The sequence below is a fragment of the Leptopilina heterotoma genome, unplaced genomic scaffold, assembly GCF_015476425.1.
Source record: "Leptopilina heterotoma isolate Lh14 unplaced genomic scaffold, ASM1547642v1 Lhet_136, whole genome shotgun sequence".
Classification (NCBI taxonomy): domain Eukaryota; kingdom Metazoa; phylum Arthropoda; class Insecta; order Hymenoptera; family Figitidae; genus Leptopilina; species Leptopilina heterotoma.
This window is the reverse complement of record NW_025110857.1, coordinates 568,790-586,463: the sequence shown is the minus strand read 5'-3', so window position 1 is coordinate 586,463 and position 17,674 is coordinate 568,790. Positions and strand designations below refer to the sequence as shown.

General features: G+C 21.9%; 1 protein-coding gene across 1 annotated transcript in view; it reads right to left on the bottom strand.

The window, feature by feature from the left end:
• LOC122497768 (uncharacterized protein PB18E9.04c-like) overlaps nucleotides 1–17,674 on the bottom strand; it is a 169,317-nt gene that overhangs the window by 108,347 nt on the left and 43,296 nt on the right. The window contains exon 2 of the mRNA XM_043605045.1: nucleotides 9,156–9,407. Within this exon, the coding sequence (XP_043460980.1) occupies nucleotides 9,156–9,407 (252 nt within the window). The remainder of the gene's footprint in view (nucleotides 1–9,155; nucleotides 9,408–17,674) is intronic.

Here is a 17,674-nt window from a genome sequence, read left to right as displayed (position 1 = left end):
TATATAGACTCATATCGCGACATTCATCGCGCGAATCGTTTTATGTATATGTACAATACACGAATTTATAATCAAACTCATCACTTTTTTTCCCCTCCAATTAAAAAGAGAATTTAATTTCTTTTTCTATTTATTTAATTTTTCCCTTTGTAACTAAACAAAAATATTTGATTCAAATAACTGATTAGTCCTCTGTTATTCATTATAAATTTTGTTCATGTTTCGAATATTTGGGGAGAAAAAAATTTACAGATTAACAATCATTTAGTCATAACAATCAGATTTTTCAAAATTGTTTCCTGATGAACACAAAATTGTTCATGTTCATAAATTTCTTAACTTTTATATAAATAAGGTTTGCCCAGTTTTTTTAAGGTTGATAACCTTAGAAATTAAAACAAAAACTGTGTCAAAAATTTTAGGAAGCAACAAAAAAAAGACAAAATTCACACACTATTTCTAAGGACATCAAATTGACTTGATTTTTGTCTCAGTTTGATATCCAAAGAAAAATTGTGTGAAGTTTGTCTTTTTGAATTGTTGTCAATGAATTTGTTACAAAAAGTTTTTAGCCAAAAATTTAGATAGAAAAATATTTTCTTCATTAAATTGTTGATTATAAACATTGTGAACTTCATCAACGTTAAAAAATAGTAAAATCAACTACACAAAAATTGTTAGCACAACTAAAAAAGTAATTAATTTAACTACTTTCCACTCAACTGTTTGTTGAAAAAAATTTAGTCGAAGAATTGGTAGTTGAATTCTTGGAGTAAATTTTTTTCAGTGCGGAGAAAAATTGGCGATTCGAGGAGAAGAAGGAGGATTTTTTTTTAATTGCGTTCCCTTAAAATGTTTACTTAATTAGATGACTTCAATGGTAATATAACGGCAACAACTTACAGTAGATTCAGCATAGGAATATATATATTCGAAAACCTCTATGGAAAATGTAAAGCTGCTATACCTAGAAGATAAACGGTAGTAACTACTACTGCCTCCCGAGAAAATTTAATGGCGTTCCTATCTAGTGAAATATGAATCCTTAAAACGATATTTTTATCCCGTCGTGTATAAAATTAATTAAACATGAATAGCACAAGTTTATTTGTCAGCTACCACTATAATATACTATAAATATACCAGTCTAGACTATTTTCTACTATACTGAGTGTATACTATTCTATACTATGAACAAAGTTGTTAAAAATCATTTTTAAAATCAAAAAAATTGATTTCTTTACTTTAAATCGGATTTTTTTCTATTTAAATCAAATTTTTTCTGGAGCTTGCTTCTTAGTGATGATAATAAAAAATTAATTTTGTAAAAGAAGTAGCAGAGAATAGCTATTTTTATATTTTTCTTAAGAAACTATTTAACCGAATTTTTTGTTAGCAATTTTTTTATAAACACAGAGAGAATAAATATTAAATTTTGTAAAAGTATTTTACAGTTTGGAGGAAAAATGCGACAAAGCGAAATTTTGATATAAAAAATACTAAAATTTAAACAAAAAACTTTTTTGAAATTTAGTAAATTTATATTAAAATCGAATTAATATTTTTTAAATTTGATAAAACTGTACTAAATTTCAAGTTAGTTTTTTTAATCTTAAGTATTTTTATATCAAAATTTCGCATTTTTCCCCCAAATTGTAAAATATTTTTATAATTTAAAAATTTTTTTTTTATTTTAATTTAATATTTATTTTCTCTCTCTCTCTCTGTGTGTACTTTTTTCAGTCTTAAAGTTTCTTTTTGACACTTTTTTAAAAATTAATTATCGAGTGCAAAGCCCGTAAATAAAAAAGTAAAATTTTATTAAAAACTTTTTACTAATTCAAATTTAGAGAGCATAATATAATATACTATAAATATACATAAATATCAACGTGACATTGTCTGAAAATTGTGTGCAATTTCGACAGAGAATAATTTCGTTGGAAATTCTCTGACATATGAGAGTAAAAACACTAACAAACCTGGTCCAAGTTTTTTTTTCATTTTTTTTTTTTTTTTTTGTCGACCCACGCGCGCATCACTTGAGTGAATTAAATCGAACCGTCGAGTATCCATTAGGAAAAGTACTTATTGATCTTTTCAAAATTGTTATTTACCATAGCAGAAATAAACTTTAACTCGTTATTATTTTTTTTCGAATTTTTTTTCTCTGCTGTTTTTCTGTTTTTTTCTTCTCTTTTTTTTCTTTTTCTTTTTTGAAAAGAGTAGCAGAAAAGGAACTTTATAGAGTAGTTTTCTGGAGTAAAAGTTTTATCTAACAATAGAATTTATCCCCCCAGCAATGGTGCAAAAGTATTTTAGTTTAATTAATACGCTTCAATTTGTAGTTTAAAATAATTGGAGCGTCGTGCCAGAATAAAAGTTAATTTACTTTTGTCAATTTATTATGATAAAATAAGGCTGACTTAATAATATTTTATATAGAATAAAAAAAAATTTATTAATTTAGTTAATTCTTTGTTTTTCTAAGGACTTCAAATTGAGACAAAAAGCGGGTTTCAAAAATGATGCGAAGCAACTTTTTTGATTCCTTTTTTTGTCTCAATTTGATATCCTTAGAAAAATTGTGATTAGAATAGAATAAAAAAATAATAAAATTAAAAAATTAAAAAAATAAAGAAAATAATAAAATAAAAAAAATAAAAAAAATAAAGAAAATAATAAAATAAAAAAAATAAAGAAAATAATAATAATAAATAATAATAATAATAAATAAATAACAAATACTAATAAAAAATAATAAAATAAAAAAAATACAATTTTATTTGAATCAAATGCAATTTTTAATTGTTGTAGATATTAAAAAAGGAAAAAAAGGTAAAAATTGTGTTTGTATAATTTTTATTAAACGTGTGTAATTAGGATAAAGTAATTAAAAATTCTCTATGAAAAGAAAAGGGCAATATAATTTGTCATCGCTAAACTGCGGTTTGGTTTTCGTTTGCGTGTTCAAATTTTAATAAGCATGGGTACATAAATGTGTATCACGTCCATATCCGCATATCAGACATAACGTCATTCAGTGTTGACTTTTATTTAAGTCATATTTTTCCCAACCCTTCAACTCGTCATTCTCGTGTTTCCAAAAAAAAAAAAAAAAAAAAAAATTATATTTACAGACAAATATAGACTTATAATAGGCAAAGTATATATACAATAACAAAGGCACGCGTGACCTTAAGAAATTAAGCAACAAAATTTATTAAAATGACTAGCAATAAAAAAAAAAGTCTCTCGAAAAAATTGTATGAATTTTTCTTCCTCTATCAAAGCACGTAATATATTAATTTCTTTCGTTGGGGAAATATTTTTCAAATAATATATAATGTAATGTTATGTAATTAATTTCCAATGTCTAGGGATATAATAATAGTTTTGAATTCGATTGAGTTTCATTTTTATTGTATTATAAAGATATTTATTTATATAAAAATTATTATTTGAATTCTTATATTATTATAGTGTTCGAGAGAACGAAATATATTTTATTTCAATAAATTTCGCATTTTATTCTCAAAATTTTTGAATAAAACTCTTAGACACAATGCAAAAAATGTTATCAAAATTCTTTGAAACGGTTCAATTGTTTTCAAAATTTTATCGAAATTCAATTATTTTCAAACTATATCAATATTTTAGTAAAATTCAGAAACGAATTGAATTTTCATAAAATTTTTCCCCAAAAAAAAAAAAAAAATAATAATAATAATAATAAAATAATAATTATAATAATAAAAATAATGATAATAGTAATAATAATAAATTAACAGGTGAAAGTATGAGAGGAAGAGATGGACGAGGGTAACGGTGGAGGAAACTGCAGGAAATGAAAAAAAATAGTTGAGTGAAAGGAGAGATAAAAGTTTTTAATGACCTTTGTGTCAATGATGTTTTTCAACATAGTCAATTTGTAATGACGAGAATAAGTCAGAACGTGATAAGGAAGAGACTAATCGATTCGCGTATATGAAAAAAAAAAAAAAAAAAAAAAGTAGCAATTACTATAGCAATTATATACTCACGCTGGCTGCACGCGAGTGAATCTTTTGACTCAGCGATAAAAATAGAAAGGGTGGAGTTAATTTCTTTTAAATATATTCTTTACTGTAATTAATTTTTTTTCCCTTCTCTCCCTCTCAATTACTTTTTCCATCCGTTAATAATAGTTTTTCGACAGCATTTTTTTTTTTTTTTAAATTAGAAATAAATAGATAAATATACAAACAAATCAATAATATACATTTTTTATTTGCTTCTTGTTAAAACCGTATTAGGCCTTTTTTAATACAATTCAATTATATTTATAAATAATAAAGTTCTTTGGAAAAATTCAATTATTTAAAAAAAAAAAAAATGTCACGAAAGAATTAAATTTTTTTCTTAATTCCCTAAAATAATTTTCAAAAGAATTCAATTATTATCTAAAATTTTGATAAAATTCAAAAATTTAATGTTTAATTTAAATTATTAACAACTACGATTATTTTAAAAACTTGAAAAGAATTATTCATAAAATTCAATTATTTTCAAAAATTTTAATTTAAATTATTAAAAAAAACTCCATTAAAAAAAAATTAAAGGAAATTCTTCAAAAGAATTTAATTAGAATTTTCAAAAATTTTTTATAAAATTCTTCACGATTTATTTATATTATTTATATATTTTATTGATTATTTATATATTTGAAGAAAATATCTGTATTAAAAGTAGAATAATACTCAAATAAAATTTTTAAGCGAAACTAAATAAATAACTTTTTAATTTAAATAAAAATTATTATTTTTTTTCGAAAAGTATAATAATTCTGAATTTGAAAATGAAATGTCGTTAACCCTTCAATCGAAATCATATTGCCCGTGACACGTTATTATGTGACCCGTCGTTTGCCCTGCTGAATAATCGAGCTGTAAACTGAGAGTACGACTTGTGGGAGACGCGGGGAGCCATAATTGACAATGTCCCTCGTTAAAACAAATGTGCCATATGTGTGAGTGAGTTTTTATACTTCTACATTAAATATACATATATATATATATATATATATATATATGAATATTAAAGTGTCCGTGTCGTGAAAGAAAAATTCGACTCTTACAAGATAGAAACCAAAAAATTCGCACTTTTTTTAAATCTCACCAAAAAAAAATTTTATTAACTTAAAAATTTTAATTTAATTTAAATAAAAATTTTATTATACTAACTAAAAGTTTCTTTACTTAACTATTTTTTTTTAAATTACTATTATTTAGTTGAAAATTAACGTAGAATTTATAAATTCTACATTTGGTTAGAAATAAATTTTCTGAGTGAGAATTAATTTTTTTATGTGGAATTTCCTCTTCGAAACAAATTTTTATTACAATAATTTTACGTCACTATCAAAAAAATTAATAACTTTACAAAAAATTGTTAAATTAATAAATTTTCTAAATGTAAAATTTAATTTTTTAATTTCTACTGCAATCAGTATTTTATGAAAATATTTGCGTTAGTCAAGCACACAACATTTATAATCAACAGTTTAAAAAAAAGTATTTTTCCAATTTTTAGCTAAAAACGTGTTTTTCTAAGAATATTTTATGAATAATTAAAAAATTTGCAAACAAAAAATATTGTTCTCAGCGAAAAAAATAATTTTTTCCTCTAATCGTTGTGAATCATGAACGTTGTGAATTCACCCATGTAAATAAAATTAATAATAAAAATTAATTATTTACTAATAATTAGTAATTATCTCCTGATAAATAGTTAATTAGTTAATTAATATTTAATTAGTAAAAAATGTTTATTAATTTCAATTAATGACTGAATTTTTGCCTTTGAATTAGTTAATTTTACTAATAAATAGTAATTTCTACTAAATTAGTAAACATTTTTACTAATTTAACTTAAAATGTCGCTAATTTAGTCAAATTTGCAGTTAATTATTAATTAATTCAAAGGCAGAAAATCAGTCACTAATTGAATTTTTTATTTATTTTTTCATTAATTGCTAAATTCTAATTTAGAGAATTAACTGATAAATAAAAAATAATAATAAATTATGCAGTTAACTCTCTTTATTCAGAGAGAATTTTATTTTATTTTATTAAATAAATATTAATTTATTTCATTGTTTAAACCATAAATAAAAAGATAAATATTAATATAGGAAAAAAAAATAAATTGCAAAGCAAAAAATAATTACACATTTTGTATTCAATGAAAAAAAAAAAATACAAAAAAAAAACGTTGAAATATGAAAAATTAATAAAATAAAACAAGAGAGCTGAGCGAACAAAAAACGAAGAATTGTAATTTGCGGAAAAATCGGTATTTTTCAAGGAAACAGACTGAATGTGTACTATAAAAAGTTTCATTGAATAAAAATGAGTTTTTAACAATTTCCGAATAATTGAAAGTTTTCCCTCTTTCAAGAGAAAATTAATAATAAAAATACTTGAAAGGGAAAAAAAGAAAATATAAAAAACTATGAGAATATTTAAGAAATTCAGGAAAAAATATATAATTTTTCTTGGAAAGAACATTTTCTATATTCTCTTTGCAAATATAGTTTATATAACTATATATTTGTTTTTACATCCACTGTATAAATACAGAGAGAAAATAAATTTCACGAGGAGAAAAAAAATTATAAAATAAAAAAAAAATGAAATATTTTTTTATTCGCGTATGTATTGAAACATTTGTTTGAAATAGTGTTTCTCTCAATTGGGTTTTTTCATACGTTTTTTTAAATTTGGAAATGTTTAGCACAGTGAATATTATTTTGTATATATATATTATATAGAGAGAGGGACTGCAAGCTTATTCCGCTTCTTTTTCTCATTCACGACCCCTCAAACTCACAATCCCTTTTTCTTTCAAAACCCCCTTTACCTCTCTCTCGTCAGAGTCTGTCTTCATCCACCGACTATTCCACTCGTCAGTCTGAATAATACCTATTCTGAATAAATTTTCTCTTCAGAGAAATTCAACTGGCGATCAACATGGGACATATTTTTTTTTCGAGTTTGACGGAACTAGAGACATATTGAAAATCATCTGTGAAGACAAATTAAAATCAGCCCTCCTCTTTTTTTTCCCTTTTCAAAATGAGTAACATTTGTAAAAACGAAAAATTATAAACAAATTTTTTTTTAAGTTAAATTTTTCTCTAATTTTTATGTGGATAAATTTTTTACGTCGGTGAAGTTCACAACGATTAAAGAAAAAAAATATATTTTTCTTGACATAAAAAAAAATGTTTTGTTTATAAATTTTTTTTTTTTTTTTTTTTTGAAATTATTGATCATGTTCAATAATTTCAAAAAGAAAAATTTGTAAACAAAACTTTTTTTTATACAAAATTATATAAAACATTAAATAGACAAATATTTTTTTTTCTAAATCGTTGATTATTATAAACGTTGTGAACTTCACCAACGTAATTTTTTTTTGAGAAGTGTTACTCAATTTTTATTTAAAAGACAATTGTTAAAAAAAAAATAATACAAAAGTAAAAAATAAAATAAATCGGTATTTCTTTATTTTCGTTTTAAAAAACAAAAATTCATTCTCATTTTTTAATCTGATTGCAAAAAAAAAAAAAATATCTATTCACAAATTATTAACTATTGCTAAAGGGAGATTTTATTGACAAATCATATTTTACGATATAGTGATAAAGTATATTTATATTTATTTTTTCCTTCCTTTTTTGCGAAAGAGCGAGAGCGTGCGCGCGCGTCTATGTCGAGTTTGAAGCCTTTGATCGTAAAAAAAATAAAAAAGTCCCTTCTCGCTCGTGAAGCGAAATGGAAAAGTAGAATTTATTTTTAAGTAGAAAAATTGTTAGAAGCATTTTGAATAAAAATGTTTCTCTCTTCTCTTTTTTTTCTCTCATTTCGAGTCAAGAATTAAATGAAATTTTTTTTCTTTTTTCTTCATTAATGCAGTTGTAGTTTGAAAATTAAAGGAAAAAATTATGTGAAGTAAATGAAATTAAATGAAAAAAATTGTCAAAAATGCTGTTGGGCTTTGTAATTAAAAAAAGAAATGAAATAAATAAATTAGAATCAGTATTTTTGTTATATACTTGACTTAATTTTTTTCTAACCAAAAAATACAGAATTTGCATTTATTTTTTCACATGAAATATTACAGGCATATAATTATAAAAAAAAAATATCGAATTTTTGCCTTTATTTTCTGTTTTTTAATTTTTTCCCTCGAAATATTAATTTTCACGAATAAATATAAAGGCGAATAATTAATTTTCTCCTTCAAAAATACGAGTGTATTTTAATTAACTTACAAATATAAATTCGTTAACATTTTCATGTTTAATTTCGTAATTAAATCGTTGAAAATTTAATCATATATTGCAAATTTATCAAAATATAATTATTTCTATTATTGACGTACCTATGTTGAATTTTAACATCAATTTATAAATTTAATTAAATTAAAATACATTTACAAAAATATTTCGTTCATTCAAAATCAAATGAAATTCATTTCCATTAATCTTCGATTTGCTTTTGAAAAAATATAAAAATAGTAATATAAAAAGAAAAAACTACCGGAGAATAAATTGGAATTCTTTTATGAGAAAAAAGAAGCTTTCGCATAAAAATCTTTTACAAGAGCAAAATAATAAAAAATAAAAAATTATTATTATTGTATAAAATTATAAAAATGATAATAATTAATATAATTTAATATTATTTTCAATAATATTAATATTAATATAAATTTTTTTATAAATATTAATTAAATAAAAAATAGTAATAATATTATATTGTGATAATAATTATTATCTTCTCCATTTTGTTTCACAATCGTTTTTCGATATTTTATTTATTTATTTTTATTCAGATTGACTTTAAATTTCAGAGCATTTATTATTATTATTATTATTATTATAAAAAATAAAAATAATTGTATAAAAAATACTCTGAAATTTAAAGTGAATCTGAATGAAAAATAAAAAGGAGCAAAAAATCGAAAAATGATTGTGAAAAAAAATGAAAGTTTTGATTTTTAATGAGGGCAAAATAAAATAATAATAATAAGAAAGCGGGACAAAAGTGGGTCAATAAAAAGTGGTAAGTTTATTTGCATTGTGTTTTTTTTTTTTTTTGTTTTCTTACCTCTCCGTGCGTGTCCCTTCGTCCGTCAGGGGTGTTTTCCGGCAGGAAGTAGAGCCGCAATGAGGCGAGGGGTGTGTTTGGCCCCCGGCTGTCAAGCCAAAGTAATTGAAGTTCACCGATGCTGACGAGATCGGCGTCGCTCCAAAGTTTTGTCAAGAAAAAACTTCCTAGTCGAAGAACACGACCATTTTCTATCCGCACTGCTTTATAAAACGTGTATGGACCATGGCTAAAGCAAGCACCTCCCAATAGCTGAAAAATTACAATATTTTTCCTATTTTAATACATTATTGATGAGATAAATTTTTTTTTTTGTGTTTTATTTGCCTTATTTAATATATTTTTTTTTATTTTAATTAAAATTCAAATAAGTACTAATAAGTAGAAAAATAATTAATAATAGGCGATGGCCGTAGTCGTTAAGGCACGTGATTTGGTGAGTGGGACTTTAGGGTCAGTGGTTCGATCCCCAACGCCCAGAGATTCCAGATAGAGATTTTTTTCAGTGAATAATATATTATATATAATTTATAATATACTTATATTTTAATTATCGATAATAATTAATAATTACACAATAATCCTAAATTTATTAATAAATATTAATAAAATTAATAAATAATAATAAAATAAGTAATGATAATAATAAAGTTTCAATCTCCAGCAGAAATAATCTCTCATTTTTAAATTGTTATTTTAATTTCAAAAGTAATAATAATATTTATTTATTATGAATAATAATAATTATTTAAATAATAATAATAATAAATAGTGTAATAATATTGAATAAATAAATAAAACTTTTTTAATTATATAAACATTTTCTTTGAAATTAATTAATGAATTACTCCTTTAGATCGTATTTAGTAAAATTAATAAACTTTGCTGCTATTTAATTAATTTGCGAACTGCACGATAATTATGATAATTATCTTTTTTTCTCTTTTGCAAAAAAAAGAAAAAAAGCTCAAAAAAATTGCAATTTTTCTCTCTTAAAAATTACTATTTTTATCATAAAATGAAATGTTTGAAATTATATTTTCATTTTCAGCGCAAATCTATTCAAAATAAATGAGACTTGTCGCGTTTATAAATACAATTGTGTGAAAGAATGTTGCATGTATTGCACAATAAGGTCAAAGTAATTCTTCAGAATTAAAAAAAGGAGAAAAAAAACGAACAAAAATTTAAATATCTACGTATTTAAAAATATTTTTTTTTTCGTTTTTAATTTCGAGAAATGCAATAAATACGTGGAGAAAAAAAGAATTTATTTTTGCAAAATACAATATAAATAGAAGGGAGAGAAATTTAATTTGCAAAGTTCAATTAAAAATAGAAAAAAAAATTAAATTTCAAAAGTGCAGTAACTGAAAAAAAAATCAAATTAAAAACATAATTAACAGAAAAAGAAAAAAAAAGTTAAATTAGAAAAAACAATTCAAAGTACAGTAAATGGAGAAAATTAAATTAGAAACTTAAATAAATAAAAGAAGAAGAAAAAGTTAAATAAGAAAAAACAATTCAAAGTACAGTAAACGGGAAAAAATTAAGTTACAAACTACAATAAATAATTAAAGAAAAAAAATTAAATTCCAGAAGTGCAGTGGATAGAAAAAAATTTTAAAGTACAGCAAATGAAACTATAAGAAATGGTTGAAGAAATAAATTAATTTCAAAAGTGCAGTAAATAGAAAAAAATAAAATGTTTAAAGTACAGTAAATAGAAAAAATAATTTATTTTCTAAACTTCAATGAACAGTAGAAAAAAATTTAATTTCACTTAGTAGGTACAGTAAATAAAAAAAAAACAGTAAACGGGATATTAAGTTACAAACTACAATAAATAATTGAAGAAAAAATATTAAATTCCAGAAGTACAGTGAATAGAAAAAATATTTTAATTTCTAAATATAAATAGTAGAAAAGAATTAAATTGCATTTAGTAGGTACAGTGAATAAAAAAAAAGAAATTTCAAAAATATTGCAAATAAAAAAATATTTAATTTAAAAACTGCAATAAATAGTAGAAGAAAAAAAATTAAATTACAGAAATGTAGTGAATAGAAAAAAAATTTAAAGCACAGTAAATAGAAAAAATAATTTAGGTATTTCATTTTTTTTCTTTTTTTTTGACTGTACAAATATTAGAAATAAAATATTAAACATAATAATAAATAAATAAATAAAATAAATAAATAAAAAAAAAACATTTCAATAAATAAAAGATGAAAAAACTCAAATTCCAAAACTTGAAAAAAGAGTGAAAAATTAGATCTGATAAATTTTCTAAATCTATTTCAAAAGAATCAATAATAATAATAATAAATAATAAATGACAGAAAAATTAATGATGGGGAAAAAAATAAATTTCCTATATAAACATATATATAGATATAGATATAATGTTTAAAAACCAACGTTTTCCGTATCAAATTGATGAGGGAGAGAGAAAAAAGAGTGAGAGAGGAGATAAAAAAGAAAGGACAAAAATACCTGGGTAGAATGAAGCATGAGGGAAGCTGGGTGAGAAGGTGGAGGAGGGGGAAGGGGGGATATATCTCGGGAGAATATTTCCTGGGCACTGTATATAAGATATACCACACTCACACACACACACACAAATACTTTTACATGGATACACACATTTGTGAACATTTTATGTGTACACAGTCATATATAAACTGACATATGTGTGTACATACATATATACACGGCAAAGCAAACAGAGAAAATCCGCGAAAAGAAAGGAATCGGTCTATAAGTGACACACTGTTCTTGCCTCCAAGTTCTCCTTGGAAAACTAGATTTATATAAAGCAACCGTGGAAATTTGTATGCTCAAGGAGAAATTAATTTTCACAAATTTTTTTTTCCATCCTTTTTATTTCCTTTTTTTTTTTTTTGTAAACGTCAATATTTTAACCTCGCAGTGTGCTTCGAAAAAAAGGTGAATAAAAAAAAAATCATTCAGCAATGGAATGTTTTTTTCGGGTACAATTTTTAATAATTTGTTGAAAAAGTATTTTTTGCTTTGACTGTACAAATATTAAAAATATTAAATATAAAATAATAATAATAATAAATTATTATTATTATTATTATTATTATTATTATTATTATTATTATTATTATTATATTATTATATTATTATTATTGAAATTAATATTATCAGAGAATATAATAAAAAAATACCAGTGAAAGAACGAAGAGAAAAAAAAAAGATAATACTATATAAAATTATATAAGTTTCATAAAGTTTACTCTGAAAATATTTTTTTTGAAAACAAAGAAATGTTTACTCTAAGAAAAAATAAAGTATCTTCATTCTTTTGTGTCGGAACATAAGAATTCCACTTTTTTTCCTTCCCTCATTCTTTTTCAGAAAAAAAACAAAAAAAAAATAAAATACTTTTGAATAAATAATTTTTTGAAAACTAGATGATTAGATAATTTAATTACAAAGCAATACAAACACGCTCGATGCAATATTAACAATGTTAAAGCATCTCTCTCTCTCTCTCTCACTCTATGCAGAACAAATTATTCCAATCGGTCGTTAATCATGGCTTAAATAATTAACCAGTACGCAACATACAATATACTCAGGAATATCGATATTCTCCTCTAATTAATTTTGCACATTAAAAGACAAAAAAAAAAGGAAAAATATAATATATAATACATTATAATAATCGTAAGTTTCCTTTCCGTTAGCAAATTATCTGCATTCATTTATTTGTTTTGAATATTAATTTTTGTGGGTTATTTTCATTTTTTTTAAGTTTAAAAAAAAAGAAACAAAACTCGTATTATTCACTACACAAAATTGACAAAATTTCCATTCCATATTTTCTATTTTCCTGATTTTTTTCCAATTTTCATAAAAAATATTTACTTTCTTCTTATCCTGCTAATAAATTGAATTTCTGCTACGAATTTTATTATTCATGAAAGAATTCAAAATAATTTAATTCTTGCGAAGAATTTTATAAAAATTTTTTAATAATTCCTTTCTTTCGAATAATTTTATACAAATTCTAATTTAAATAATTAAATTAATGAAAATTTTTATTATTCATGAAAAGAATTTTTTAAATAATTGAATTCTGTTTGGAAATTTTATGAAAATAGTATATATTGAAAATCATTGAATTGCGAAAAGTTTTTAAAGATATGGTTAAATTTTACAAAGAATTCTATTTAAAAATTTGTCAATAATAATTGAATATCTGTGGGAAATTTTATTAAATTTTTTTGAAAATAATTAAATTCCTAAAAAACAGTTTATTATTTATGAAAATAATAGAATTATTGCAAACGATTTATTAGAATTCTTTAAAATATTTATCTTTAATAATCTTTAATAATTTTTCTTTCGAAAAATTATTTTAGTACAAGAAATTAGTATATCAAAATTTGTTAATTTTTTTTTATAACATTGTAATACAACATTCACGCGCGCTTGCGCGCGTATGATTTGGCTAGTGTTTAATATAATTTTGAAAAAAAGAGGGAAATTTTATTGAAAATTTTTCAATAAAATTTCCCTCTTTATTGAAATTGAATAAATTTATTTTTTACAATGAATAAAAATAGTGAAGATTTTTATTTATTTGCATTTAAGCTCAAATTTGTAAAAGACGAGAATAAGATAAACATAATAAATAAAAAAAATATAACAAATAAAAAAAAAACCGCTGCCAAGTTGTGTATTTTTTTTTTATAATTTTGGTGCTCATTTCATGAACACTTTACTTCCTCATGGAGATAAAAATAATAGAAATATATGAATAACTTTTTATAAATATAGTAAAAGTGATTAAATTTTGAGTCAATCAATGTATTTTTAAATACCCTACTAGATAGTTACAATAATTTAATAGTTAAACAAAAATTTTCAAACAAAAAAGTTGAGAAAATGTCATTTTTCACAATTTTTGGTTTTTAAAATACCAATAATTTCGAAATTTATTATCGAAGTAGGTTCAAAAATAGGTCAATCGAAGCGTTTTTTAATGCTCTACAAGTTGATAACGAGAATTTTAAAGTTACTTTTACGTTTTTCAACAAAATTTTCAAAAAAGTCTTATTTTCTAAAATTTTGTATTTTTAAAAGTTTAATAACTCCGGTTAATATGGACGAAAAATGTTCAATTAGGGCTTAATAGATGCGTCTAAAAAAACTCTACAAAATTATGGAAAAACATTTATAGGTGTCCTAACATTTTTTTAAAGTTATGGGCAAAAAACGTTTTTTTTCAAAATTAAAAATCAAAAAAAAATTTAGTTAAACTTTATTAATATATCAGAAAGTACTCTCACTTTATGTCCGCAGGTGAGATCTACAATTTAAAAAAGAATTCAACCCAAAAGCTCTTCATAATTTCGAGATATTTATGAAAATGTGATGTTTACACACACACACACACACACACATACGGAATGACATTTTTTAAAAATGTCATTTTTGAACTCCTGAGGTCAAATAACATAAAGATATGTCAAAAAATCGAACTCGAAAAATTTTGGTATTACAATACTTCCTCTATGAGGAAGTAATAATAAAAAAAATAAAATTAAAATGTAATTTAGAATAATAATAATAAAAATAATATAAAAAAGTAGAGAAAAAAATGTTTAAATTAAAATCTAATCTAATCTATACATCAATTGTATTGTTATCTTTATAAAATTGACAATTTGTTTGCATCGCATAATGACTTTACGTCTATAGATATAAAAGTTATTACACGAATTCGAAAGTAGATATGTTTGAATCGATTCTTTTTTCAATTAAATTGTTGAAAAAAAAATTTTTTCTATTTTTTATTGGAAGAAGATAAAAATTTTTCCGGTATATATATATTAAAGAAATATTTTTCGTCGATAGCGTGTAGCAAATCTATTGAGAGAAATATGCTGCCATCTGTCGGTTGAGGCAAATAGGAGGGCAAAAGAGAAAAGAAAAGAAAAGAAAAGAAAAGAAAGAATAATGAGAAATACTGCTGAAACGTCACATGCACAATTTCATCTATCTCTCTTTTTATGATTAATAAAAAAGGAGAGAGAGAGAAAAAAAGAAATTTTTATTACATTTTTTTACTTGTATATATTTTATTATTATTACTTTAAAAAATATAATAATTATTATCCTTGTTGTTACTCTATTAGTATTATTATTGTTTACAATTTTTTTTTTATTACACTGTTACTATTATTATTGTTTTTATTATTACTATTATTGCTATTATTTTTATTATTGTTACTATAATTGTTATTATTGTTACTATAATTGTTATTATTTTTTCTCAATCGACAATTATAAAAATAGAATATTTTATTAATAAATTTTTTGTCTACTGTACAAATTTAAATTCGGATTTTATTTTTAAAATCAATTAGTTTTTAATTAGAAAATGAGAAAAAAAATTATTCATTTCAAAAATATTTAATTTACATTTAAGAATGCAGAGAGAAAAAGAATACAAAATAAAAAGAGAGAGAAAGAGAGAGAGAGAAAAACATAAACTATCATTTATATACGCATGACCTCCCGCGGCCAACTCAGCACAGTCAATTAATACAAGAAGCGATATTTCTCAACTCCAACCAAGAAGGTATATATATAAGAATTATAAGTGCCATATTTATTTGGTATTAAACATCTCCGAGTTAATGGGTTAAAAATAATTGTTCTTACAAAATGAAAAATTATTGTCGCTTTTTTAAAATTTTTGATATTTCAATAATTTTTTTTCTTTTTTTTTTAAATCTGTAATTATGTTTTTTATTTTACTTTTTTTATTACTTTATTCCTTTCACGCTGTTTTTAGGAAGTACGATCATTAATTATTTAATTATTTACTTATTTTTATATGTATTTATTTATTTTTATTTTTTAATTAGTTTATTTTTAATTTTTTTATTTATTTTTTTTACATTTTTTATTTTATTTTTTTTCATTTTATTTTATTTATAATTGTTTATTATTCAATTATTACTATTATTAATATTATTTTTTAACTTCTTCGACTTTTGATATTATTATTGTTATTATTATTATCATTATTATTATTTTTATTATTATTATCATTATTTTACGATCTCCAGGCGTTGGGGATCGAACCACTGACCCTAGGTTCCACTCACTAATTCACGTGCCTTAACGACTTGGGCCATCGCCCGTAATTTATATTTTATTCTATTATATTATTCAAAATTTTATTTTATTATATTTTCTACTTAAATTTAATGCTCCTTTTTGTTAAAATCATTTTTAAAAAATTATTAACAGCAATAAAAGGCCTAAATTTAATTACAATACGCAACAATGTTTTTTTCCTCATTAAAATTGAGTGAAACGTAAAAAAGGAAACAATTTTGCAAAAGTATTTCGCTAAGTTTATATAATAACCTTGACAATAAATCGAGTAAGATTTCCAGAAGCTTATTTTTCATAATTGAACAACGTGAGCAAAGAGTCGTGATTACTAAAGTGACAAGAAACTATACTTAAATGCTGAATTTATAAAAGAATAACGTGTGTATATATAATGACGTTTGTCATAATATACTCATATTATAATGAAATCTAATAATTATCACTTTTTGTTATATATGTATTATTGATCGATGATATTCGTAAAATACTCATTAAACTCATTTAAAGTCACAATTTTAAAATAATGACCTCATTCTATAGTTGAAAAAAAATTCACCTACACACAATAAACACTAAACATTTATTTCTATTTTATTCGAGATCGATTCATTTACACTTCTTGCACATATTCGATTAAAATAATATTATTAACTTTGAATTTCTCTCTTCACTTTAAAAATTAATTTCATTACTTTTATTAATTAATTTATTTATTATTTTAAATTAATTTTATTCAGGTAAATATTTTTTTAAATTAAATTATGAATTAAATAAATTAAATTTATTTTATAGATAAAAAATAAATTAATTAAAATTAATTAAAAATAATTAAATTAAAATATTTTTAGTATGAACTTGTAAATGTACAGAAATGGAAAAATTTAATATTAGATTAAATAAACAATTAATTAATAAAATTAAACGTCAAACAGAAATTTATTTGATTCAAATAACTGATTACAATTATCAAATAAAGATTTACTTGAATCAAATAAATTTTTTTTCAGTTTGTATAATTTATAAATAAATAAATAAATAAATAAATAAATAAATAAATAAATAATAATAATAATAATAAATAATTCAGTAATATTTAAATTTAGTTTTCGAAAATTTTTATTCACTTAAATTTTATTTAAAATTAAATTTAATATAAAAAATTTCTCGAGTTTTGATAAAATTCCAAATTGACAGAAAATAAAATTACATTTCTAAATTGCATTCGAGAAAATAAATATAATTTAATTAACTGTTGTAAAAAAAATTGTTTTCTCGAAATATTTTTTTATCAAATTATATAAAATGTATATTTTTCTTTTTGAATTTGTAATTATTAAGATAAAACTAGTTTGGTA